The sequence below is a fragment of the Megascapheus bottae genome, chromosome 17 (assembly GCF_031878675.1).
Source record: "Megascapheus bottae isolate mThoBot1 chromosome 17, mThoBot2.hap1, whole genome shotgun sequence".
Taxonomy (NCBI): Eukaryota; Metazoa; Chordata; class Mammalia; order Rodentia; family Geomyidae; genus Megascapheus; species Megascapheus bottae.
In genome coordinates, this window is record NC_143525.1 from 35351662 (window position 1) to 35375759 (window position 24098).

General features: G+C 55.9%; 2 protein-coding genes across 2 annotated transcripts; both read right to left on the reverse strand.

Moving 5' to 3' along the window:
• Positions 1-4764: 4764 nt before the first annotated feature.
• On the reverse strand, positions 4765-10053 carry Krt17 (keratin 17). Its single transcript, XM_090350843.1, has 8 exons — positions 9375-10053; positions 8326-8408; positions 7558-7714; positions 6854-7015; positions 6193-6318; positions 5882-6102; positions 5760-5785; positions 4765-5010 (listed from the first exon to the last, which is right to left on the reverse strand). Exons 1-8 carry the CDS (start codon positions 9798-9800, stop codon positions 4916-4918), a joined length of 1296 nt encoding a protein of 431 aa, XP_090206969.1. The 5' UTR covers positions 9801-10053; the 3' UTR covers positions 4765-4915.
• Positions 10054-11653: 1600 nt separating this feature from the next.
• Positions 11654-19617, reverse strand: LOC150051774 (keratin, type I cytoskeletal 42). Its single transcript, XM_090350844.1, has 8 exons — positions 19147-19617; positions 16655-16737; positions 16361-16517; positions 14951-15112; positions 14306-14431; positions 13771-13991; positions 12054-12106; positions 11654-11911 (listed from the first exon to the last, which is right to left on the reverse strand). The coding sequence occupies exons 1-8, from the start codon at positions 19615-19617 to the stop codon at positions 11814-11816; spliced, it is 1371 nt and encodes a 456-aa protein (XP_090206970.1). The 3' UTR covers positions 11654-11813.
• Positions 19618-24098: the final 4481 nt, after the last annotated feature.

Sequence of the window (24098 nt, forward strand, 5' to 3'; positions counted from 1 at the left end):
ATGGCAGCCACATCCCCAGGCAGTGAGTCAGCCTGTCAGAGGGACAGCTTGGCCCATGCTCAGAACATCGCCTGAAAGAGGCCTCAAGGATGTCATCCTGGGCTCTGAGGACCCAGCTACCTCAGTACTCTGATGTTCTTCACAGGGTCCTGTGTCCCAGGGCTCCCCTGGGGTACAGCTCCTCCACCCTGCCTATTGCTCACACTGGATGGGTGGGGGAAAAGTCCCCAATGTCCTGCTCTGAATATCATATATGCACTTTGGTCTCAGAGTCGCCCCACCGAAATAGTTCTGCCCAGCAACCTGTTTCCAATAGCTTTCTCTCCTGCCCACAGAGTCTAACTGGGCTTAGCAGCTTCGTTCATTCATTTGAGAAGATCTGGAGGGCTCGCTGGTCCTCTGCCCAGCTCAGGCACTGCACTGAATTTCTTCCGTGTGTTTGTGGCACAGTTCAGCAAGGCGGGCATGCAGTGGGCATCATTCCTACCAACTCGTTCACAGATGATGGTGGGGATAAAGGAGGGCGAGTGGGCTTCCAAACCCATCAGCCTCTGCCTCGGCCTTTCCTCCATCCCCAACCTCCCTCTGTGTCTCTCAAATTCATGTGCTTTTCTTGGTTCTTGCAGTTGCCCTGCAAGTGAACAGAACCTAGGGGAAACCAGAGTGAGGTGGTGATCAGATCAAAATCACTCGCCTTTAAGCTGCCGCTGTGGGACTCTCCGTGCTCCCAGGATGCCTTTGCAGGAAGGTGCTAACTTGATCTAATTCTCAACCACTTCCCCTCAGAGCCTGGTACGAGCTCAGCCAGCCATGAATTTGGCCTCCATGTTGGGCTTGAAAGCCCAGCCCAGCACTGACAGCTGGAAGGAGAATTGGGAGATCTAGGCCAAGGACAAACAAAGGCTTCTTTGGGTACCGTAGGATCATCCACAGTGCTGGCTTGTGGAGACTCTGTGGAGGTTGAAAGGGCTAAAACATCGTTACCTGCACCCGAGTTCTGCTGAGGCTCTATCTCAATGTCACCACCGCTTGCTGCCTTCCACATCTCATACAGCTGGTCAGCACTCAGCCCAGAGGTAAGAGCAGGGTATATACATTTGTTTTTGGTCTCAGACCAAAGAAAGGGAAAATGATACTTCCCACCCCTGAGCCCAAGTGTAGGCAGAGAGGCCTAGCCTCTGGGATAAGTAGTCCAGTCTCCGTGTATCAGAGTCTAGAGTTCAGATCCACCTATGGATTAATTACTCTCAGGACTAGAAATGGCCCTCAAGGCTACTAAGGCCACCAGGCCCCAACCAGAGAGAGTGAAAGACTTGCCCACGATTGGACAGCGCAGAAGTACACAAGTAGAGACTAGAACTTGACTCTGAATGCCTAGCCATGGTGTACGCCAACTCTCCGCCTGGGGTCTCAGGGAACTGTTCACCCTCTGTCCCAGTATAGACAACATACACATGCCTGTGTGCATGTGCATGCATGCACACACACACACACACACACACACACACACACACACACACACACACACCTCGTCTTAGAAAAACTTATTTGCCTATGGAGAGAAAACCATGGCCAGGAAGACAGACTGTCATCATGCTTGCCGTCACTACCCCCATTCCTCCACACAGCCCTCCAGAGGAGACTGCTGGAAAGGTATTACAAGGAGAAGACTGTGATGACAGTCCCTCCTCTGAAGGGTCCTGGAGTAGAGGGCCAGAGCTGGATCCCAGGCAGAGAAAGACTCAGGGACAGTCCTCAGTGACAGCAAAGCACATCTGTCCTAAGATTGTCAGGACCAGGACCGCAAAGCCAATAGGTGGGGATGGGCTGTTACAGACTCCTTGCCAAAGAGCTGGCACCCCTCCCTGCAGTGGAATCTTCCTCCATCCCCCGCCCCCTTAACCTACTCCTTCTTTGGCTCCTCCCCTCCTCAGGCATGAGGTCATATCACACCTGAGTTGGCTGGGAAATATCATTGGCCAACACTAGGCTTCAATGCACACACAGTGATTCTCAAACCTGCCCTGCATCAGCATTGCACAGGACAAGCCTGGTCGTGGGGATCATTTTACAAGCTCCCCAGGGGATTCCCAGGCTGGGGAAGCTGGAGGCAGCTCAGGGAGGCCAAGAGGACAGAGGTACTACAACAGGAGCCCCTGGCACCTAGGGCAAGACCCATAGGCTTCTGGGTAACAGTAAGAAAGAAGAATCCTGTTGAGCCAGAAAAAAGCCACACAGAGAACTGGGACTGGTTCTGGGGTCGGGAGGACTCAGAGCCAGACCTAACCAGGTGTTTAACCCCCCTCCCCTCCCTCCTCCCACCCCCCCCCATGTTCTGAGAGCAAGGCTGTTGCTGTCCCTAGTGTGAGTCCACAAGGGACCCTCAAGGGAGGCCCAAAGTTCTATTAAGTTCTAGAGACAGAATAGTCCTGACTCTGTTCTCTCTGCTCCCCTTAAGTCCTCAAGGGATTCGTGTCGCTGCTTGAGCGCTCAGAACATGTGGTCAGGCCTACCACTGTGCCCCAAAATCCCTACCACTTCCAGGTCAGCCCTTACTAGAGGGACCACTGGTAGAGGAAATATCTATGGCTGGCCCAGGAGGGAGTCAGAGCTGGATCTCACACAGGGGAGAGAATGAGGCAGTTGAAGGGGGAAGAGTAAGCATGGATGGTCATCCCTGCCCCCTGCATGGAATCCCACCACGGATTCCCCAATCCAGGCTCAGGCACAGGAACCCAGGAACGGGGGACTGCCTGCAATGCCAGAACAAAGCCATCAGAGGTCCCGATTCTATGCCCTGGGGACTCCCTGGGCCTGGCAGATACTTTCTGCTGGCACACTTTGTAGAGGGGCCCAGTCCAATGACCCCCTCCTCATGCCCCTCTATTTTGTTTTCTTTTTATCTGTTATACACCTTGAACTTGGGACCTGAAAGCTATCCCTGAGCTCTTTTGCTCAGGGCTAGTGCTCTACCACTTTGAGCCACAGCTCTACTTCCGTTTGGGAGTGGTTCATTGGAGATAAGAGTCTCACAGGGGCTTTTCTGCCCATGCTGGCTTTGAACTGAGATGCTCAGATCTCAGCCTCCTGTGGAGCAAGGATTTCAGGCATGAGCCACCAGTTCTCCTATGATTGAGTGGATCCCCACATTTCCAGAAAACAGACAGTAACCCTCTATACATGTGAACAAGCTGGGCTAAAGGTAGAGCTTGGGTGCCTTTTGCCAGTTCAGAGTAGGATCCATTGCCCCCCCCCTCACTCTACTCCACCCCCCTGATGCCCCGCCTCCAAGAGCACTGACTCACTGTTCCTCATAGCCTCAGTGTCCCCATCCACACAATGGGGTGCCTCTCCCCAGACTGCCTGCTTCCCAGGACCATGGCTCAGATACATGAGCTCACCCGGTTCCAGGATGAGCCATCCTAGCCTAGGGCTGATTGTTCAGGTTGTGGCCGGATGTGCGGAGCAGGCTGGGAGAACATGACTCTCCTACCCCTATCTGAACTGCACAACCCTATTCACTGCCAGGCAACCGAAAGGCGCCAGCTCTGATTTGTACAGAGCTTGCCCAGCCTTGAGTTGTATAGGTTCTCTCGGCCGCAGCCAGCCCTGAAGTGGAACTCACCCTTCCAACATCCGTACCTCCACGTCTCATCCCATACTGTGCCCTTCGAGGTGCCCCGCAACACCCCCCTGAAGTCTCCACATCCCACAGCCTCCCCCTGTCTCCAGCTCCACCATGCCAGGCTTCAGTTCCCATCCTCACTTCCAGGCACTAGAAAGGAGGGCGTGTGTAGCCAGGTGCAGATCTGACCACACGCGTGCACACACACACACACACACACACACACACACACCAGGCCCTGCAATGATTTGGGGTGAGGGCACCCTCCTCTCATCAGTTTCATCAACCCTTCTCAAAGAAAACCAGGAAAGAAGCCACCCTGCCCAGTGACTTCCACATTTACTAGAAGGAAGATGTGGAGGTGCCGAGCTTCTCCCCTCACTGTTTCCGGCAGCTCCCCCTCACCTCGCACCAGCACAGAGCGGAGGTCCTGCATGTGGCGGGGACAGGAGAGCCCCCTCCTCCTGCATTTCCCCACCATGCTGCTCCCCATCTTAGGAGCCCCACCCCTAGACAGGAAGCCCACCGAGGCCAGCTGGCAGGGAAAGCAGCACAGCTCCCTGGCTCGGCCACTTCACAGGGTCCCCATTTCCCCACTCCATCCTGAGAGACCCCCACCTTTTTTTCCAGTATCTGCTATGCTTCACCCTTCCCAGGAGCACAGGCTTTGCTTTCTCTGGGGATGGGCAGCAGAGGCCCCCCACCTCTTGGGACATCCTGAGACTCCTCCCCCTCTGCAGGAACAGGGCTCTCAGCCCAGCCTACCTCCCCCACCTTCTCCAACTCCGCACCCCTCCCCATCCCAACCCACCTCCTGCCCCTCTGGGGGAGAAGCAAGGGATCGCGTGAGTCACCCCTGTAGAGTCAGGCTCCTGCATCTCTCCATTTATGGATAAGAAATGAGGCCCCACAGGGGAAAGACAAGAGGCAACTGCCAGAGATCACCATTATGACTTAAGGGACAAAGAAGAGACCACCTAGAGCCACCATCCACACGCTGACAAGGCTGGTACCGTCCTTAGGACCTGACTTTCTCTTTTGCATCACATAAATTCAGGCTCCCCTCACCCCTACTCCCTCCTCATCCAACCAATGTTACCAACACCCCTGCTGTGTTCAAGACAAGGACATAGCTTGCATCTGAATCAATAAGCTTTATTGGAGTCGAGCAAGGAAAGGATGGGGAAGGGACTGCAACAGGGGGCTGAGGCTGGAGTAGCCAGAGGCTGCAGGGAAGACGGGGGCAGCCACGTCCCTGCCACCTGGGAGGTGAGGGTTGGCCAAGAGTCCTCAGCGGGTGGTCTGGTGGACCTGCTCTCTGGAGGAGATGACCTTTCCATCCTGGACCTCTTCCACGATGGTACGTACCTGGCGGGTAGTCACAGCTGCGGGAGAAATAGATGCTTGGAGGAGGGCAAACCCCAAGAGAGCTGTGCTCCATGCCCAGACTCCTGGTGGAGGACAGCTACTTCCCCCAGTCCCCTGGAAGTCACTGTTATCTCTGTGATGGCCTCTCAGTGTCACAGCCATGCCCCCCCCTCCGTGCCCTTGACCCCCTCTCCCCTGGGGTCTCTTCATGGACCTTGCTGCCCCCAAGTGGAGTATTTGCATTGGACCCACTAATTTCTTCTGCACTAAGGGGCTTGCCCAATGCGTTACATTAAATGGGTTCTATCTTCTCTCTGCAGTGTCTAGCACATGCTCCCTATCTCCCCCATCTCACTGGGATGTGAGGGAAAGGACGATGTCCCATTTCCTCTGTCGGGCTAGAGTCTGAGAAATAACATTACTTTGGCCAATCTGTAAGGGCTCAAAAACAGTGATCATAAAGTCAGGCCCCAGTCTTCCCTTCAGATGAGAGGCTCCAGAGCTGGGACCATGTCTCCTCCCTGGGACTAGGATCAGGGTAAGGAGCAGTCCCCTGGCCCAACCACCCCCATCAAACCAGGCAGTCTCTCTCCTTTGATGCTTCCTGTTAGCCTCAAGCCCTCAGCCCTAATAGATGCAGTCCCTGCCCCCGCCCCCACACACACACACTGTGCAGGACTTCTTGGAGACACATGTCCCAGCAAAAGGGGCAGGTGGGTTTCCTGCCTCTTGTACTCCCCCAGCCCCCATCTACCAAGGTACTTACGTTCTTTGGGCTTGTACTGAGTCAGGCTGCAAAATAAAGGAAAGGAAAGGGAAAAGATAGACAGGTTAGACGTGGGTCTCAGAGGCCCTTCCTTTACTCTGAACTGCTCAGCCCCCACTCACTGGGCATCCTCGCCCTCCAGCAGGCGGCGGTAGGTGGCGATCTCCTGTTCCAGCCTGGTCTTCACGTCCAGCAGGATCTTGTATTCCTGGCTCTGCTGCTCCATCTCGCAGCGCAGCTGCGCCAGCTGCTCCTCCACACCGCCGATCAACCCCTGGATCTGGGACAGCTGCACGCAGTAACGGTTCTCTGTCTCTGCCAGGCTGCCCTCCAGAGATGCTTTCTATGGAAGAGCCAGAAGGGGTGGTCATTAAGGGTGGCAGTGGCCTTCCCGGGGGCTGGGCTCTGCTCTTGAGCACAGCAGCATCCTTACCATGCTGAGCTGGGACTGCAGCTCGATCTCCAGGGCCTGCACCGTACGCCGGAGCTCGGAGATCTCGCTCTTGCCGCTCTGCACCAGCTCACTGTTAGTGGCCACCTCACGGTTCAACTCCTCGGTCTGCAGACAGGACACAGAACAGGGGTGCATAAGCCTGGATCCTTCCCCCCAGACCAGGTACCCCCTTGGTTTCTAAGTGCCCACCCAACATCTAGGTAAGCATCTTGGCTGCCTCTTTCAATCCCCAGAATAAACCAGGCCACGGTCACCTTCCTGACCTCCCCTGAGCCTGTCTTGGCCTCTTACCAACCTGCCATGTTCCAGGCCTGGAACTCATCCTTTGAAAGGTTGTGTTTAATCCTACCCGTGGGAGGCATAGAACCAGCCAGGACACGTCAGCCTGACTGACCCCTGATGCTAGCTCCTGAATTCTAGAGAGAAGCGGAAAGTCCCGGAAGTTTCATCCCTCTGCCTTTACTTCCCGCCTCCCCATCCATCCCCAATTCCCAGCTTTGGCTTCGATCCAGGTCTGGTGGCACAACAAGCAACCCAGAACCTTTAGGGTTCCATGGGACTGGAAATGAAGCCTCCATAGGCTGCTAGGCAATGGGCACTGATGGAACTCAGATCCCTGCGTCTACCTCTCTGCCCTCACCTTGCTGAAGAACCAGTCCTCGGCGTCCTTGCGATTCTTCTCGGCCATCTTCTCATACTGGTCACGCATCTCAGACAGAACGCGGCTCAGGTCCACGCCAGGGGCCGCATCCATCTCCACATTGATCTCGCCACCCACCTGGCCTCTCAGGGCACTCATCTCCTGTGGCAGAGGGGTACATGGTTTGTGGGTTCCTGGGCTTGTCATGGCCCCAAGCCTTCCCAACACACACACACACACACACACACACACACACACACACACACACACACATCCCTCCTGTCTGGCCAGCCTCTTCCTTGACCTCCTTAAGGACTTTTGTTCCTATCCCCTGCCACCACCATCAAGTCTCTCCACAGACAAAAATCTAGTTCTTAAGCCTCTGTCCCTGGAATTTCCTGTCCAGTCTTCATACTTCTATGTAAAGCCTAGATTGGAGGTTTGCGTTCGACTTCCTCAACTATCTGCTGTCATTGTGAGGGTGGCCCAGACAGGTAAGGGGGCCTCAGCAGCCCTGGGACATCTCCTGAATGCCCTACATAGCAACTCTGGATCACAGGGTCAGGCTCTGCAGACAAGCCAGCCTTGTCAGTATGACTAATGCCAGCTGCCCTCTCTGCCCTCCACACTTCCAGCTGAAACCTGGCCCCAGGGCCTTGCCTCACACTCCTCATTCTCTTTGACCTGCTGTCCCACCAGTTTACCTCCTCATGGTTCTTCCTCAGGTAGGCCAGCTCCTCCTTGAGATTCTCGATCTGCATCTCCAGGTCGGCTCTGGCCAGGGTCAGCTCGTCCAGCACCCTGCGCAGCCCGTTGATGTCAGCCTCCACGCTCACACGCAGAGCTTGCTCTGTCTCAAACCTGCAAAAGGAGCCAGGAACATCAGTCTGGCCTGCTTGGATTTACAGGCCAAGATCATGGCTCCTAACTGGGTGTCAGATGTTTTACACCTATAATCCTAGCTCCTCAGGAGGCTGAGATCTGAAGATCATAGTTCAAAGTTGAGCGGAGAAGTGATTGAGCACTAGACTTGAGCAACAAACCTAAGGGACAGTGCCCAGACCCTGAATCCAAGCCCCAGGACTGGCACAAAAAAAATTCCTGATTTCCTGCCTGTCTTACTTTTCCAGGTCACTGAGGCCTTACTATGGAGGATGCATAGGTGTCATGGATGCAAGTTGCAGCTCTTGGCCCCTGAGCTATCACAAGACAGGGTTTCGCCATTGGCTTTCTGACCTGTCTCCTCTCCGCCTTCTCTCCCTTCCCCCCTCCTACTACCTCCCTACGTCCAATGGCCTCCAAAGCCCACTGTGTCTGCTCATCCTGGAGTCAGGGATGGGCTCTTAGCTCCTAAGCTTCTGACTGCCTTGCCACCACACATGCAGCCAAGAGTCCTGGGCTAGAGAAGGATGACCCCAGCTCCTCCTCCCTGAGCCAGCCCAGGTCACTCAAACCTGCTGTCTGGCACTCACTTGGTACGGAAGTCATCAGCAGCCAGACGGGCATTATCAATCTGCAACAGGATGCTGGCATTGTCCACGGTAGCCACAAGAATCTGGGGGCGGAGGAGGAATAAGGAATGGGGAATGAGTGAGCAGTCAAGTCCTGGGTGAGGGGTGGGCTCTGAGCTGGTCTTCTTGACTGGAAACTGGGAATGCCACCTTCTCAAGAAGTCCCTCTGCCCATCCAGTCTCTCCAGGAGGACCCTGGCAGGCAAGCTGGAGTCTGATGAGCTGGCACTTGCCTCTCCTTCTCCCTGTCCCCCAATCCCCTATCTCTCCATGAAGACCCCCACCACCCCCATCACCACCACCATAAGCCCAGCTCATTCTGAAAGTTGAGAAGGCAGTGGCTAGGAGAACCAGAGGAGAATGAGAGAATACCCTCAGGGTAGAAGCTGTACCAGAATCCTGGAAAGCAAAGGAAGGGTGGGGTACCTCCTTGTTTTCCCCAAAGAGTCTCCCCCAAAAGGTAGCTAGAGAAGCCCTCACCAGCAGCAGTTTCATGTGAGAAGTCATATCCTGGGCTCCAGCAGGCAGCCCCACGTCAGGGGTTCACTAAGCCCCTTTCTTAAAGGGGCAAAGAAAGATCTGGGGATCCCCTGAGATCTATCCCCCTCCTCCCTTCCTCAACTCCTAGCAAGTGCTGGCAGCCCACTCAGACCTCTCCCTCACCAGCCCCCTCAAGCCCCACTCAGCCAACCCTGCTCCAAAAAAAAGAGAGATACCCATGTAGCCAGCTCTGCTATGGGTCCCGCCCTCCACAAGCATCCTCTTGTCCTGTCCTAGCTGATACCCTTGGAGGAGGAAACATAGCTCCAAGGGGCCTCATGGGGCTGGTTTGACCCCATGGAAGGAGGCTGGACACCACATGGGATCTCCAAAGCAGACTCCTGAAGGCCCAAGCCAGAGCCAAGCTGCCTTTGGTTCTTCAAAAGCACTCAGGGAATCCAGGCCTCCACAGAGGGCAGGAGATGGCAGAGAAGTTATGTCTCCCAGCCAGATCCCAAGGCTGATCCTACCTTGTTCTTCAGGTCCTCGATGGTCTGGTAGTAATGGCTGTAGTCTCGGGCTGGCCCCGGAGCTTGCTTCTGATACCAATCCCGAATCTTGATCTCCAGCTCCGTGTTGGCCTCCTCCAGGGCACGCACCTTGTCCAGGTATGTGGCCAGGCGGTCGTTGAGGTTTTGCATGGTGGCCTTCTCACCTCCAGCCAGCAGCCCATCAACTCCCCCAAAGCTGCCTCCATAGCCAGAGCCGAAGCTGTAGCAGCTGGAGTAGCTATTGCCCCCCAGGGCACTGCCCAGCCCGCTGGCTGACCCCAGCCTGCAGGAGCCAGCACCTAGGCTGCCTGAGAGCCGGCAGGAGGCCCGCGACGAGCCGCCCCCCAGGCCCGAGGAGCCCTTGATAGAGCTGGAGGAGGTGAACTGGCGGATGGTGGTGGTCATGGTAGGCAGAGGGCCTCAGGCACAGAGCAAGAGGGCTCAGGAGGAAGAGACAGGCGCCAAGAAGCGTGTTGCTGTCGGGGCTCGCCTGCTTCCTTTATAAGCCGGCAAGTGGGCGTTGCGATTTCAACAGGCTTGCTGCTCTGTTTCCATTCCCCTGGGCTTTCATCACCCCCTGGCCACCTTCCAGCTCCCAGGTGGCTCTGGGCCCCCTCCCCTCCCACCGTCAGGGCTCTGCCTCATTTCCCCGAACCCCCACTGCTCCGTATCCAATGCGTGTGCGTGAGTGTGTGTCTCTGGTCTCAAGTGCCGTCACCCCTGATTCAGGGAGGCCCTCCAGCTACGCTTTCCCATGACCTAATACGGTGAAGAGGAAAAGGCGACGTCACCACTGCCACCCAGCTCTCCCAGAAGCTGCCACCCCAACCCAGCTACCTGAATGCTGGATCTGATGGGGAAAGAGGGTGGGGAGCGAGACACCCCAGCCTAAGGTGGCTCTTACGCCATTCCACACCACCTACGTGGCAGGAAAGGACTAGGCACTGGGGAAGTCGGGAAGACCAGGGAGGGACCCATCCTCATTTAGAATCTGGTCCTAAGGCCACTGGGCTAGACTCTGCCACACCTATACTCCTGAGGCCTCAGGCAGGAAACTGGGGCTGAGGGACGAATGCACCAGGCCCAGGACCCCAGGCCTCAGCTGGACTAGCCAGGTTGCCCCCTTCTTCATCACCAGACCACAGCACCCCTCCCTCCAGGACTCTGCAGAGCCCTAATACCTAGGAACCCATCCTGCATCTGTGGTTCTGACCCTGTTCCCATCTCCAGAGCCCCCTGGAGCCCAGCTTCCTCTCCTAAACTTTTTCCCACCTCCTTTCTTCGGGTGGAGCATCCAAACAGGAGAAAGGGGGGACTGTGGGAGGGATGTGCTATGGGGATGGGATTGTGAGGAGAGTGTGCAGGGCTTGCCTCACTATCCCTTTCCTCTCTGTTCCCCCAGACACCTCAGGTTAAGGAAAGGAATCGACGCTTTGTGTCCCAGCCGGTTAGCAAACATCCTACTCCAACACCCCACCCCCACCCCCTCGCCCAGGATCCCCACAGTAAAGCTCCTGGGGTGGGTCTTGTGCCCCACCCCATCCCCACGGCTCCACCCTGCCCTGCCCACCATCCAGAGTCAGTCCTGGGTCTCAGGGTCCCAGCAGGCTGGCTGGGCGGAATGTGGTCTTGTTTCAGGCTGCCAATGGGTTCCACCTCCCAGACAGGCCCAGACAGACCCTGCCAGCAGGTGAGAGAGATTCCCCAATAGCCCAACAGCTGCCAAGTCACCAAAGCAAACAGGACGCCCCCCACACTCACACGCACAGTGGCCACCCCGCCCCCCCCCCCCGACACACACACCCAGCCAAGCCAAGGAGAGCCGGTCTGGCTTCCCAGATCATGCCTGCAGTGCTACCCTCTCACCCATCAGTACGCTGGACCATTGCTGCGAAAGGGCCCTGCCTGGCCCCTCTGCCTCTGCTCTGACCCAAATATGCAGTCCTCTCCCCCCATAAAAAATACTCCTGAGGACCCTCCAAAGGACCAGCCACAGGAGACAGGGCCCCAGAGGCTGGCAGACTGTCTCGGACCTTCACGACCCAATCCTTCCACCTCCTCCCCTTGCATCTTCCCAGGAGCCCCAGGCCAGGATGGAGAGTGGGCAGAATAGGTGAGTAGGTGACAAGCGATACCAAACGCTCCATGAATTCCCCTCCTCCCTCGTCGGCCCAACCAGACAGATCACAGGTTCAATGACTGAACTTCAGCAAAGCTTTATTAGCAGCTACTGGGGTAAACCTAGCAGGCCCCTGAATCAGAAACTGGGGGTGGAGAGGAGCGGGGGCAGAGAGGCAGCAGCAGCTCATAGAAGAGGTCCCCGATGGACACTGATGCATGACAGCCAGTTCCGGGAGTTGGAGGCATGGACCGCGCGTGGACTTCTGGGAACTGGACTGTCGTATGGAGCTCGGGGCCTCAGTGAGTAGTGCGGTGCACTTGCTCTCTGGAAGAGACCACTTTGCCATCCTGAATCTCCTCCATAATGGTTCGCACCTGACGGCTAGTCACTGTGCCTGTGGGGGGGGGGTGACAGAGAGGGGAACACGGGAGCTTCAGGCAGGAGTCCTCACCCCATTCTCATGCTCAGAAGGGTCCTCCACCTCTCCCCCTCCCTCACCATCAACACTGCCCTTCCCCAGGACAAGGGGGTCTTACCTTCCCGAGTGGGCTGCGAGACCATGGAAGAAGAGGAGTACTGAGTGGCTAGGCTATGGAAAGAGAGAACACCTGTCACTCTATGGATGCCAGCTTGCTAGCAGGACCCCTCAAACCCTGCTGGGGAGCTACAATGACTGGGGAGGCTCCAGAGGAGAGGAGAGGAGAGGAGAGGAGAGGAGAGGAGAGGAGAGGAGAGGAGAGGAGAGGAGAGGAGAGGAGAGGAGGTTCTCACACGCTGGGAAATCACAGCGAGGTGTGCATGGAGGAAAATCAAATAATACAAGCTCCCAGTTGGCAGCAGGAGGAAGGAAAGAGCAGCCCAAGGCATTTTGTGACTACTCTGTGGCCACTGACCCAGGATTTACAAGGAGAAGTGGGGTTTTGTTTTTCCATATCCTAAAGGGCCTAACAAAATACTCCATTAAAGCAGGAGAGGCCGTGGTTAGAATACAAATGGACTTTGCCATTGGCAGGAAGCAAGAAGGCTAGAATATATAATTAAGAATGGGGCCGATTGGAAGGGGGTGGTGAGAGGAAAATGGGGACAAAAATATGAGAAGGTGTCAATGTGCGAGAATTAATGCACCCACTATCTGATGAATGTAACTGTAACCCCTCCATACAGGAAGGAAGGAAGGAAGGAAGGAAGGAAGGAAGGAAGGAAGGAAGGAAGGAAGGAAGGAAGGAAGGAAGGAAGGAAGGAAGGAAGGGGCCAAGTGCCAGTGGCTCATGCCTGTAATACTAATTACTCGGGAGGCTGAGATCTGAGGGGCATAGTTCAAAGCCAGCCCAGGGAGGAAAGTTGGTAAAACTTTCTCCAATGAACAACTCAGAAAAAGTGGGAAGTAGCGCTATGGCTCAAGTGGTGGAGTACTAGCCTTGAGTACAGACAGGCTCAGAGACAGAGCCCAGGCCCTGCGTTCAAGTCCCAAGACTGGCCAAAAGAAAAGGAATGGGAACTCCAGAACATTCTGCCCATCACATTGGGGCTTTGATCCTTACTCGTAGCTCTGAACAAGATTGCCACATGCCCCACTCCCAGCTCATCCTGACTAAGGATACTGCAGTCACTGGAGCAGAAACCCAGGGTCATCTTCAGCACCCACACCTCCAGGTGATTACCCGGCATTTTCTGAGCTCTGACTGAGCCACACTCACTCCACACTTGGGAGTCCAGTCCTGCTGTTTGTTTTGTTTTGTTTTTGCCAGTCCTGGGCTTGAGCTCAGGGCCTGAGCACTGTCCTTAGACATTCTCAAGGCTAGAACTCTACCACTTGAGGTGTTGAGGCTTTTTTCTGTGTATGTGTACCAAGGAATTGAACCCGGGTCTTTGCGCATGCTAGGCAAGCACTCTACCACTAGCCTAAACTCCCAGCCCAGTCCTGCCATTTTAAACTGTGGTCTCTCTCCTGCCTGCACTATCGACTCCCAGCCTCTGCTCCAGCTTCCTGACAGGCCCCTTTAAGCCCTCCTCGCCCCTGTCACTCACCCCTCGCCCCACTCCGTGCAGCCACAATGAATATTCCAAAAAGATCACACCCCTCCTTCACCCCTGACCCTTCCACCGCCCCTTTATTACCATCACCATTTTAGTCTGGACCCCATCTCGTTCTCTTAATGTACACCTCCTGGCTGCCAAGGGTCCATACACACCTCCCTGAGCAAAGCTAGTTTCCAGCCCACCCTCCAAACAGGGGCCTGGCCCCCAGCTCACTGGGCATCCTCGCCCTCCAGCAGGCGGCGGTAAGTGGCGATCTCCTGCTCCAACCGGGTCTTCACATCCAGAAGGATCTGGTACTCATGGTTCTGCCGCTCCATGTCACAGCGCAGCTCGCACAGCTGCTGCTCAATGCTGCTGATCAGACCCTGCAGCTGGGCCAGCTGGGCCCCGTAGCGGGCCTCGGTCTCTGCCAAGCTGTTCTCCAGCGATGCTTTCTGCAAGCCAAGGGACAGGATGGATGAATAGATAGATAGATACACAGACAGACAGACAGACAGACAGACAGACAGACACAGATAGATTAGAAAAGACCCTTCCCCATAGTGGGTGCCAAGAAAGGGGATCCCACTTGGGTGAATTGTAGATGTTTCCAGGAGAGGGAGAATCAGGACCCCTGGGCATGACATGACATGCTGAGAGAGGGGTGTTTCTGATTCTCTAAGGTGAGGTAGGGAGGGGGGTGGTGCATGCAGGACAGAACCCCCCCAAGGTGACAGATACAAGGCAGGGCATGGGACATAGGTCATACCATGTTGAGTTGGGACTGCAGCTCGATCTCCAGGTTCTGCATGGAGCGGCGGAGCTCAGTGATCTCGGTCCTGTTGCTCTGCAGCGCCTCGGTATTGGTGGCCACCTCTCGATTCAGCTCCTCCGTCTGGAAGGCAGAGTGACCAGTGAGGCCTTCAGCCAGGGGGGCTAAGGCTGTCCCCAAGCCCTTCCCTCTTTGACCTGTACCAAGCCTGGGTCTCATGTGTTGCTAAGGCATTAGCACCAGCCAGGACGGAGCTTAGTGGAACTCAGTACCCTCTGAAGACACAAGCACTTGTCACCCTACCTGACCCCAAAGACAGATACCCCCCCAAACACACACACCAGCTGTCCTTTGTGGGCCTGTTTCTGTATCCCTGGGGCAGGCGTTTACACCTCCAAAACATATCCTGTAAGCAGTGGACAGAGCCCTGGGCTGCGCTGTGGACACCTGCTTCTATTTAGGCCCTGGAAGAGCATCGCTGGGCCTCCCATCTGACGCCGAAGCATGAGGGCTAATCCCAGTGGTTTCCAAAGTTCCTTCCAGCTGGGACAGTCTGAGGACCTGCAGGGGCTGCGGCCTGCGCCGGCACGCCGGGACTCGTGTGGGTACCGGGCACACACCTGCTCCCACACGGCCACCCACCTTGCTGAAGAACCAGTCCTCCGCGTCCTTGCGGTTCTTCTCCGCCATCTTCTCATATTGGTCCCGCATCTCGTTGAGGATTCGGCTCAGGTCCACGCCCGGGGCCGCGTCCATCTCCACGCTGACATCGCCACCCACCTGGCCACGCAGGGCATTCATTTCCTGTGTGGGAAAAACAAAAACAAAAACTGTAAGGAACTTACCCTGAACTACCCTGAGGACAGAGTGTGGGATGCAGAGAGACACATGCAGGTGACAGCCAGCCAGACAGCTAGCCCCTCACCCTGAAGATGGAGGCGGATGCCACTTCTCCTGACCCACTTTTGAGCACCCCCAGACTCACAGGTGGAAAGGGATGGCAACTCCCAGTGTACCAGAGAGAGGCCAAGGCAGCCGCCACTCACCACTCTGACCAACCCCACAGGTATATGCTTGCGCCCACATCTCCATGTTGGCCCTAGCCAGAACCAGGCCTCATTAGGAAATGCCAGATGCTGGGAGAGGCCATTGAACAGCCAGCCTCATAGCGAAGGGAAAACTTCCTGGGTGGCCTAGAATATGGGGACCTGCGGCCTCCAGCCCAGGAAGCCCCAGTGGTCAGCTGAGCATAAAACCACTAGGACATGAAAAGTGAAAACTGGGCTGGGAATGTGGCTTGGTGGTAGAGTACTTGCCTAGCATATATGAAAGCCCTGGGTTTGATTCCTTAGTACCACATAGATAGAAAAAGCCAGTAGTGGTTCTGTGGCTCAAGAAGTAGAGTGCTACCCTTGAAAAAGTTCAGTGCCCAAGCCTTGAGCTCTCAAGCCCCAAGACTGACAAAAAGGAAGGGAGGGAGGGAGGGAGGGAGGGAGGGAAAGTGAAGGCTGCTTGAGTCCCCAGCAAGGCCTAGGACCCCTTAGGGATGAGCCCCTAGGGCTCAGCCTTGGTGGTACCTAAAACTCAGACTTCTCTGGAAAAGGAAGGCAGAAAAGATGGCTAGGAGGTGAAGTCTAGCGTGGACCTGGGTGTGAATGGGACAGACCTAAAGATAGGCATGTGTCTGTGCAGCTTGGAACAAGTCCCTTAACCTTTCTCAGCCAATTTCTTCAAGGCAAAGAAAAAGAAAAAGAGTCTCTTTCTCCCGTTGTCCTATCAGCTGACATAATGACTGTGCTGGCCAAATGTGCCTGGTTGTTTAGACTATTAGAATGAATTATAATAATTAGCACCGAGTGTTAGACCGATTTGCTCATTAGTGAGTTAACTGTCACCACGCCGTGGGTCATGCCCAGGGGGACCAGCACAGATTGGAGAAAGGCCAGCAGTCCCAGGGCCCTGGGGACAGGGCCAGGCAACCACCAAAGACATGACTCCCCACGAGACTGTGCAGCCCAGGCGCACAACTCCCAGGCCTCGGCAGGCCCTCACCTCCTCGTGGTTCTTCCTCAGGTAGGCCAGCTCCTCCTTCAGGCTCTCGATCTGCATCTCCAGGTCGGCCTTGGCCAGGGTCAGCTCGTCCAGCACTCTGCGCAGCCCGTTGATGTCAGCCTCCACGCTCATGCGCAGGTTCAGCTCCGTCTCGTACCTGGCAGGGTTGGGGGTGTGAGCCGTGGAGTGTCCCCCGGGCCCCCTGGGGTTCCCCCAGAGTGCTCCAAGGTGTACGGGGCTGGAGGTCTACCCCTGTCACCCTGATGGGGACAGCCAGGGCCCACCGGGACTCACTTGGTACGGAAGTCATCAGCTGCCAGCCGGGCATTGTCGATCTGCAGCACGAAGCTGGCATTGTCAATGGTTGCTGCCAGGATCTGGGAGGGGTGGTGGGTTCCGTGAGCAAACATCCCCAGCCACCTCAGATTGCAACCCCCTCTGCAGTCTTTTAGGGAGTGGTCCAGAGCAAGAAGAAGGGGAGGGAACCTGTTGTATCCTTCTCTGAACACTTGGCTGTGAATTCTGGGAACCCTTCACAGAGGCATGATACCCTAGCACAGGTAAACCTGGATACCAGGACCTCACTCCCTGCTCTCCAACTCCATTTACCTCCAGGCTTACTGGCTTGCCTCCTCCAGGAGGCCCTCCTGAGTCTCCTCTCCCTGCTCACCTCACTTTTCCAGCACTTCAGGTCAGGGGCAACCTTATCTTTATTTTCACTGTGTTTGCCATCGCTTCCTCCTCCATCAGACTCTGAGCTTGCAGGGGAATGAGGCCATTTCTGTGCTGTTCTTTTTTGGAATTTCCAGATCTGGGCACAGTGCCTGACTCAGAAGCTGCCTCCAGGGCATGGTTGTCTAATTAAGTGATTAATTAATTGATTGATGAGGTTCTAACTGTTCCCACCTCAAACCCTAGGCAAGGTTTTTCTTCTCCCACAGGCATCTGGATGGTTGAAGGTAAAAGGTAAGGCCCAGAAAGGAGACCAGAAGACTCCTTATTACTATTGCCACCGTGAATGTAGGAAGTGCCCAAGAAATGCCCGGATTAAAGGCCATAGGCTCCAGAGGAGAAGAGGTTCTTCTCTTCCATGCAGCCAGGAGGGGAGGAAGAGCTACCTAGTAGTTAGGTCAAATTTGACATGTTACTGGGCTGGGGGCCACAGCATAGAAGAGCCAAGAGGGAAAAAAATCCATGCATCTAGGACCCCCCACTCCCAGTGCCCCTCAAGGCCCTACATCCTGTAAAGACCTTACACCAGGCTAAGGAGTCTGGGAGCCAATTGTGGAGACCCAGTTCTTGCTCTCCTCACTCTCTCCTTGGTGAGCTGTGTAAACCCCAGCAGTGGAAAGGGGCTCAGAGGCCTTGGTGAGATGCTACTGGCTGCCCCCCCCCAAAGCCCGGGGTACTGACTCACCAGGAATCCCCGGGTTCCCCATCACCCAGACCAAGCCGAGTATCTGATCTGGCACTGACAGGAGCTTGGCTCCCAAGGGGGAAATTGCAGGAATTCCCCAGCCTGGTGGAGGTCCCAGATAGGGCAGGCAAAAGCCCTCACAGGGCAGCACCAGGCCTGCTTTCTACCCCCAAGGCTGGGCAGGCCTCAAGGTCCAGATTCAAATCAGGCCCAGCCTGACTTGTCCATCACTGCCCACCTGGGGGCTACAGTACCCGGGGTCCCTTCCAGCTCAGGTGTGTGCCAAGATGGGAGCCGCCAAGTTTGCAGAATGCCAAGGCCACATTCTTAGAGGTCATGAGGGGAGGGGGGTCTCCTCCATCAGACTAGCTTCCAGTCTGATGGGAAAACATAGCTCTCGATTTCAGGGAACCACCCTCCCCACTTTCACACACACACACAAATGAATATGATCAATAAGGCATGGACTGCATCTCAAAGTACTGTAGAACCTGAATCCTAAGATCTAAGGAGAGAAGACAGGTAACCATCCATCTGGGAAGGCTCCCTGGAGGAGGTGAGGCAGACAAGAGGGAAGCCCCAGAGAAGAACAGAATAGCTAGAGACCAGGGGAAGCCTCACATCCCTGCACCCACACCACATACGTCCCCATCTCTCCTTAACCAGGCTGTTCTCCATTGCAAGAAAGCCAACTCCCACCAGCAAAGACTTGAAGCTGACCCCACCCCAGACAAACTTCCTAGGAAGAGAGGAGTGAGTGGTCCTCAGTCCACCCAGAGAACTCACAACAACCTGGCAGCACAGCACATCTCCCAGACCCAAGGCTGACATGGGGCTGGCCCCCCAAAAAAGAGTGAATGAATGGTGGAGCTCTGGGATGGGAAGAAGTTGTTTGCAAAATCTGAAGCAGGTACGCAGCCAATCACCAGTGGCTCCCGCCTGTCATCCTAGCTACTCCAGAGACAAACCTGAGCATCGAGGTTCAAGCCACAGGGGCAGGAAAGTCCGGGAAGCTCTTACCTCCAAGTAATCAGCAAAAAGCTGTGGCTCAAGTGGCAGAGCACCAGCCTGGAATGAAAAAGCTCAGGGACAGCACCCAGGCTGTGAGTTCAACCCCCTGTACTAGCACAATTAAAAAAAATAATAACACAGGGGGGAGGAAAATGGGGACCATGACATGAGAAAGGATATCAACACTTGTGAAGTAATGTAGCCTCTAGCTGGTGAATATAATGTAACCTTTCTATTCATTACAATAAAAATATATGAAAAAAATTTTAAAAAGACTACACTTCAACTGAAAATAATAACAACAACAAAGAAAAAGGCAGGTGCTCAAGCAGAGAGCAGGGAACAGGGCCCCCCCCACCTTGCTTCTCAAGTCCTCGATGGTCTTGAAGTAGTGGCTGTAGTCTGGCGCAGGCCCGGGCCCCTGCTTCTTGTACCATTCACGGATCTTTGCCTCCAGGTCGGCGTTGGCCTCCTCCAGGGCCCGCACCTTGTCCAGATAGGAGGCCAGGCGGTCGTTGAGGTTCTGCATGGTCTCCTTCTCGCCGCCCCCCAGTAGGGCATCGGACACACCAAAGGCAGAGCCATAGCTGGAGCCAAAGCCCCCTCCCAGGCTGCAGGTATACCCACCACCCAGGCCCGCTGAGAAGCGGGAGGAGGAGGCGGAGGAGGACATGAGACCACAGCTGCCACCTCCCAAGAGGCTGGGGGCCCCGCAGGCACCCCCAACCCGGACAGTGGACATCCGAGACAAGCCCCCGCCAGGCGTGCACAGACCCTTAATGGAACCAGAGGTGGAGAACTGGCGGATACTGGTGGTGGTGGCAGCCATGGTGTCCACTGGTCAGGCACGGGGTCTGGATGGTATGGACCGAGACCCTGGACCACCCTTTATATTCAGGCTGACAGGGAGGCTGGGCCCCTGGCCTCTTGAAGTCCGAGCCAAAACTTCACCTATGCAATTTGCCTCTGAACCAGCCAGCCAGGCCCTGGGGCTTGGGCTAGACAGGAGGGTGGATCCCTGGGCCCAGTCCTGTCCTGGGCTCAGCCCTGACCTGGCCACCTCTAAGTGGTCCATTGTTTGTTCCAAAATAAAGGTGGTGCTGGCGCTGCAGCCCTGGGGATAGGGTGATCCTTCATCCTCGCTACAATTAGGCACTGAGCTCATTTTTATTTGGGGGGGTGGAGGGTGGGCAGTCAGAGAATCCAGCCTGGGAGCCAAGAACAAGGCTGTACAGGCCCAGATCCCTAGAGGCTGGCCTGCCCCTCCCTACCCCATACTCCAGGGCCCCAGGGAGCCCCACAGGCTTCCCCAGGTATAACTGGCCCCTCACAGAGCCCCCCCGGACTTCCCTGGGGACGTCCCCAGCTTGCTTGAGACTCTCCAAAGTGTTGGAGAAAAGACAGCCCAAGGAGGGGTGTTGGTCCCTGAGTCTCAGAGGATGCAGTGGCCGTGGATGGAAGGGGACTGTGAACCCCACCCTTCCCGGATGTCAATGCACAGGACCCTCTATCCTCCCTTACAAAATGGGATCATTCATCTCGAGGTCATAGAGGGCTCTGGAGAGATAGTGATGTCAATCAGGCTCAGAGAACAAAGCGGCGGGTGTGAAGTGTGGGGTACAGGGCCCAAAAGCAGAATGTGAAGGTGGCCTCCTCGTTCCTCCCCGCTACACCCGAGGAGAGCTCCTGGAAGAGGCACCAGGAGAGGGGGAAGCCAAGGAGAAGCACTACAGATGCCAGCACCCCGCACTCCCCCCAGAAGAGCCCATCTGGGGAGTCCACACCACCCCTACACAGCAGTCGCCCAACCCCACATCCTGGCACCCACTGCACCCAACAAGGAGATTAGCAGCCTAATCTCGGCTGCACTAATGATTTAGGAGCTGCCAGGACACTGGCATCTTCACAGGGCCTGTCTGAATGTAGAGCCCCGGGCAAGCCAGGGCCCAGGGACAGGACAGGGACAGGACGAGCATGGTGGCCTAGGCTCGCTGCCCGCATTGAACTCAGGAACAGGGAGGGGTGAAGTCAGCGATTCCAGGTGGCTCAGAGCTCCCAGGGATGAGGCTAGATGGTAGGAAGGACTTCCTGCTTCAAAGCAGGTGGTTTCTGACAGTCTAGTTGCTTTTAACTGGACCGGATGGGAGTGAGAAGAACCATCTCCCCTCCATCACCAAATCTGGAGAGAGCCAGCACCTGGGGGGACAGCAGCTGCCCCTGAAGACACCTCCCTGTGCCCCCTATGTGCCTCTCTCATTCCCCGACTGAATTCCCATGGGGCTGGGATCCAGCCCCGAGCTCACCCCTGATATTACTCTCTTCAGAGTCACTCAAAGGCTTTGGAAGGCAGGAATGAACCCTATTTTCAATTATCAAAGACCCCAGCCTTAGCCTTAAGACCCCACATCATGAAGTCCCCGCCTTGCCACACACACCCCCGCAGTCTTTCATCTACCCATCCCTCTCCACCACCACCCTCAGCCCTCAGGAGGGGAAGATATGGCCATACTTGGCCAGGACTAAGAAAACCTGGCCCATTCTCCTCCACTCTTCTCAAGAACACTCTGGGGAAACGGAGGCACGGGCATTTAAGTGGCTGCAGTTGGGTGAGCCCAGTGTCAGTGTCAGGATCAGAGCTGGGCCTGGAGGCGGGGCCTCTAACAGCAGATCCCACTCTCTCTATGGGGTGGGCGGGGGAGGAGGCCTGGCCGGGGCAGCCAGAGAGCCACACAGAGGTCTTGGAGCTGGAGCCCGGAGTCCCATGCCTGGGCCTGTCCTCCACCCCCGGCAGGGAGAGGCCCCAGCAACCCCTTGTGCTTGTCAGCAGCTCAGCCCACGGGGAGAAGGCCAAGAGGAAAAGGAGGAAGAGATCCAGACAGTATCTCCAGCCCAGCTCCAGAGCTTGTTAGAGCCCAGACAGGTAGGAGGAAGCCCCCAGGAGAGATGGGCCACCTCAAAGCATCCCCAGAACCCTATGAGTGGAGGGCAGGCTTGGCCATCACCAGAGGCCCTGGGTCCCCTCTCCAGGGATTTCTGGAAAGGAAGAAGATTCCAGAGTGAACAACTCTCCAAACTGAGTCTGAGTGGGATCAGACACTGGAAAAGACATTTATACACTCATCCCACTTTGTCTGAGAGTATACAGAGAATAAAATGACCTCAAAGTCCTGTATACAGTAGGTACTTAACAGATGCAGAGTCAACTAAAATCATGCCACAAATAGGCCCACCTGACCTTGGATCCTCTAGACTACTGCTGGCTGGGGTGGAGATAGAGTCCCAGGAAGGGGACATGGCTCCTTAGTCCCCTGTCCCGCTTCCCCCCCCCCCACCCCAGGAAAAGACACAGATCAAGTTGGGGACATGAGAGCCCACAGAGCCTGAGTGGATTTCCAGTTGGAACCTTGGCTTGCAGGATGAGGACAGGATCCCAAAGGCGCACACCGAACCCCAGCTTCCTGCAGCTAGGGCCCCCATCAGCTCCTTTCCTCACCCTGTCACCACCTGCAGGCGCCTTGTAGGGAAACAGGATGGGCAAGACCCGGCCTCTACCTCACCACCCTTACCCAATCCAGGCAACCCCTCAAAAGTGCACCCCCACCCCTAGCCCCACCTGCCAGCCCTGCCCTCGGGTGGAATCCTGTGTCCTCCACGCCTCCCTTCCGTTTCCTGGCCTCTGTCCTGAGGCTGGGTCCCCACCCAGATCCACCCACTAATGATTTGTCTGTGGCTCCACTCCTGAGCCAGAGGGGACCAGTCCTCTAGTTTCCCTGAACACTCGAGGTGTCCAGCTCCTCTCAGTAGATTCAGCCTTTCTTCCCCTCTGCCCTACCTGGCCACCTCCCTCTAATGGGTTTCCACATACCAACATTGGAGTGGACCCAAGACATAGCACGAGCCACCCAGTTAATGAGGCCAGGCAAGGCCCCACCAGTGCCACGGATTGGTCCCAAACATTGATCCCAAGGCCAGGAAGCCCCAGAGAAGACCCAGGCCTGGAGGACAAGGCTAGGGAATGAGGGAGGACTGGAAAGGCTCAGGGAGTCATAAGAAACCTAGAGGCTTCTCGCACAGCACAAACTCCATCAGACCACTTCCACCCTCTGCCCTTCCTCCCTCTTCCCCCTCTCTCTCTCTCTCTCTCTCTCTCTCTCTCTCTCTCTCTCTCTCTCTCTCTCTCTCTCTCTCTCTCTCTCTCTCCCTCTCTCTCTCTCTCTCTCACATACACACACACACGCACACACACACAGAGGCACACATACATGCACAAGCACACACACGCACACCTTTGTCCCACTGGCTGGTTGAGGAGATCCTGGGATCTTGAGGGGTTCAGTCTCCACCCCACACCCAGCCCCCCACCCTGCAGTCCCCCTCCCTTGGCCCCTCTGTCCCTCTGCCTTTGCCTGTGGAAGTCAGATGCTCCCTGAGTTGTTAACTCCCTCGGTGGTTTGTACCTGCATCTTAGTGCTGTGAGTCCTCTGGGACTCACATGACCCAGTTCCCCTCAAGGCAGCTATCTCTCCCCTCAGATGGGGGGTCATTTCCTCACCATGGCAACTGGGGCCCCCTCAGACTGGGAGTTCCTTAGCTGCTTAACTAAAAAAGGGCTGTTTCTCCCCCATGCCAGCCACCAAACCAGGGAGGACCAAGGGATTTCCCAGAAGACCTCAGAGGAGGGCTAGGGGAAGATCTGCAGAAGGGGGAGCGGGGGCGGCAGGGAGGATCAGGGAAGGGATATCAGCCGGTAAATGAGGGAGAGCAGGAGAAAGAGCAGGGGATGAACAGGGGAGGAGGGAGGCAGCAGAGGAGAGGGAGTGAGGCAGGAGGACCAGAGGAGGAGAATCAGCATCTCTCTCTCTCTCTCTCTCTCTCTCTCTCTCTCTCTCTCTCTCTCTCTCTCTCTCTCTCTCTCTCTCTCTCTCTCTCTCTCTCTCTCTGTCTCCATCCATCTCTTTAGAGGACAGAATAGGAGGTCTTGGTGGGAGAGATTCTTTTGCAGGCACTGGGCCCTATGGGAGCCCTGTGCGCCATACTCCCTCCTCTACTCCAACTTCTGACCCTCTATCTTTTGAGCCAAGTTTCCCCAGCCAATTAGAAACAGGCTCCCTTGCACAAAACTTCCCCACCGTCTCTGCTGCCTCTGCCTCAGAGCACCAGGACCCGGGGAGACTGGCCTGCAACCCACTGGTGACTTTCCTGGCGGGCTTTAAGTAGGATTTAGGCCCTTGTAAGTTCTAGTGTGGACGTCTGACTTCCAGCACTGTCAGTGAATGAATACATACACGCCCAGCTTTAAACCCTGAAGTT

Bases quoted from the DNA above. Each gene is read 5' to 3' on its own strand.
- Krt17 (XM_090350843.1), bottom strand. From the start codon at position 9,800: ATGACCACCACCATCCGCCAGTTCACCTCCTCCAGCTCTATCAAGGGC. The intron at 6,319-6,853 runs GTGAGGGCAGAG...TCCTGTCTGCAG, and splicing joins AGGACTGGTTCTTCAGCAAG to ACCGAGGAGTTGAACCGTGA. The intron at 6,103-6,192 runs GTAAGGATGCTG...GCTCTTCCATAG, and splicing joins TGCAGTCCCAGCTCAGCATG to AAAGCATCTCTGGAGGGCAG.
- LOC150051774 (XM_090350844.1), bottom strand. From the start codon at position 19,617: ATGGCTGCCACCACCACCAGTATCCGCCAGTTCTCCACCTCTGGTTCC. The intron at 14,432-14,950 runs GTGGGTGGCCGT...TCTGCCTTCCAG, and splicing joins AGGACTGGTTCTTCAGCAAG to ACGGAGGAGCTGAATCGAGA. The intron at 12,107-13,770 runs GTGAGCTGGGGG...CTCTTTCCATAG, and splicing joins CTGGAGGGCGAGGATGCCCA to CCTAGCCACTCAGTACTCCT.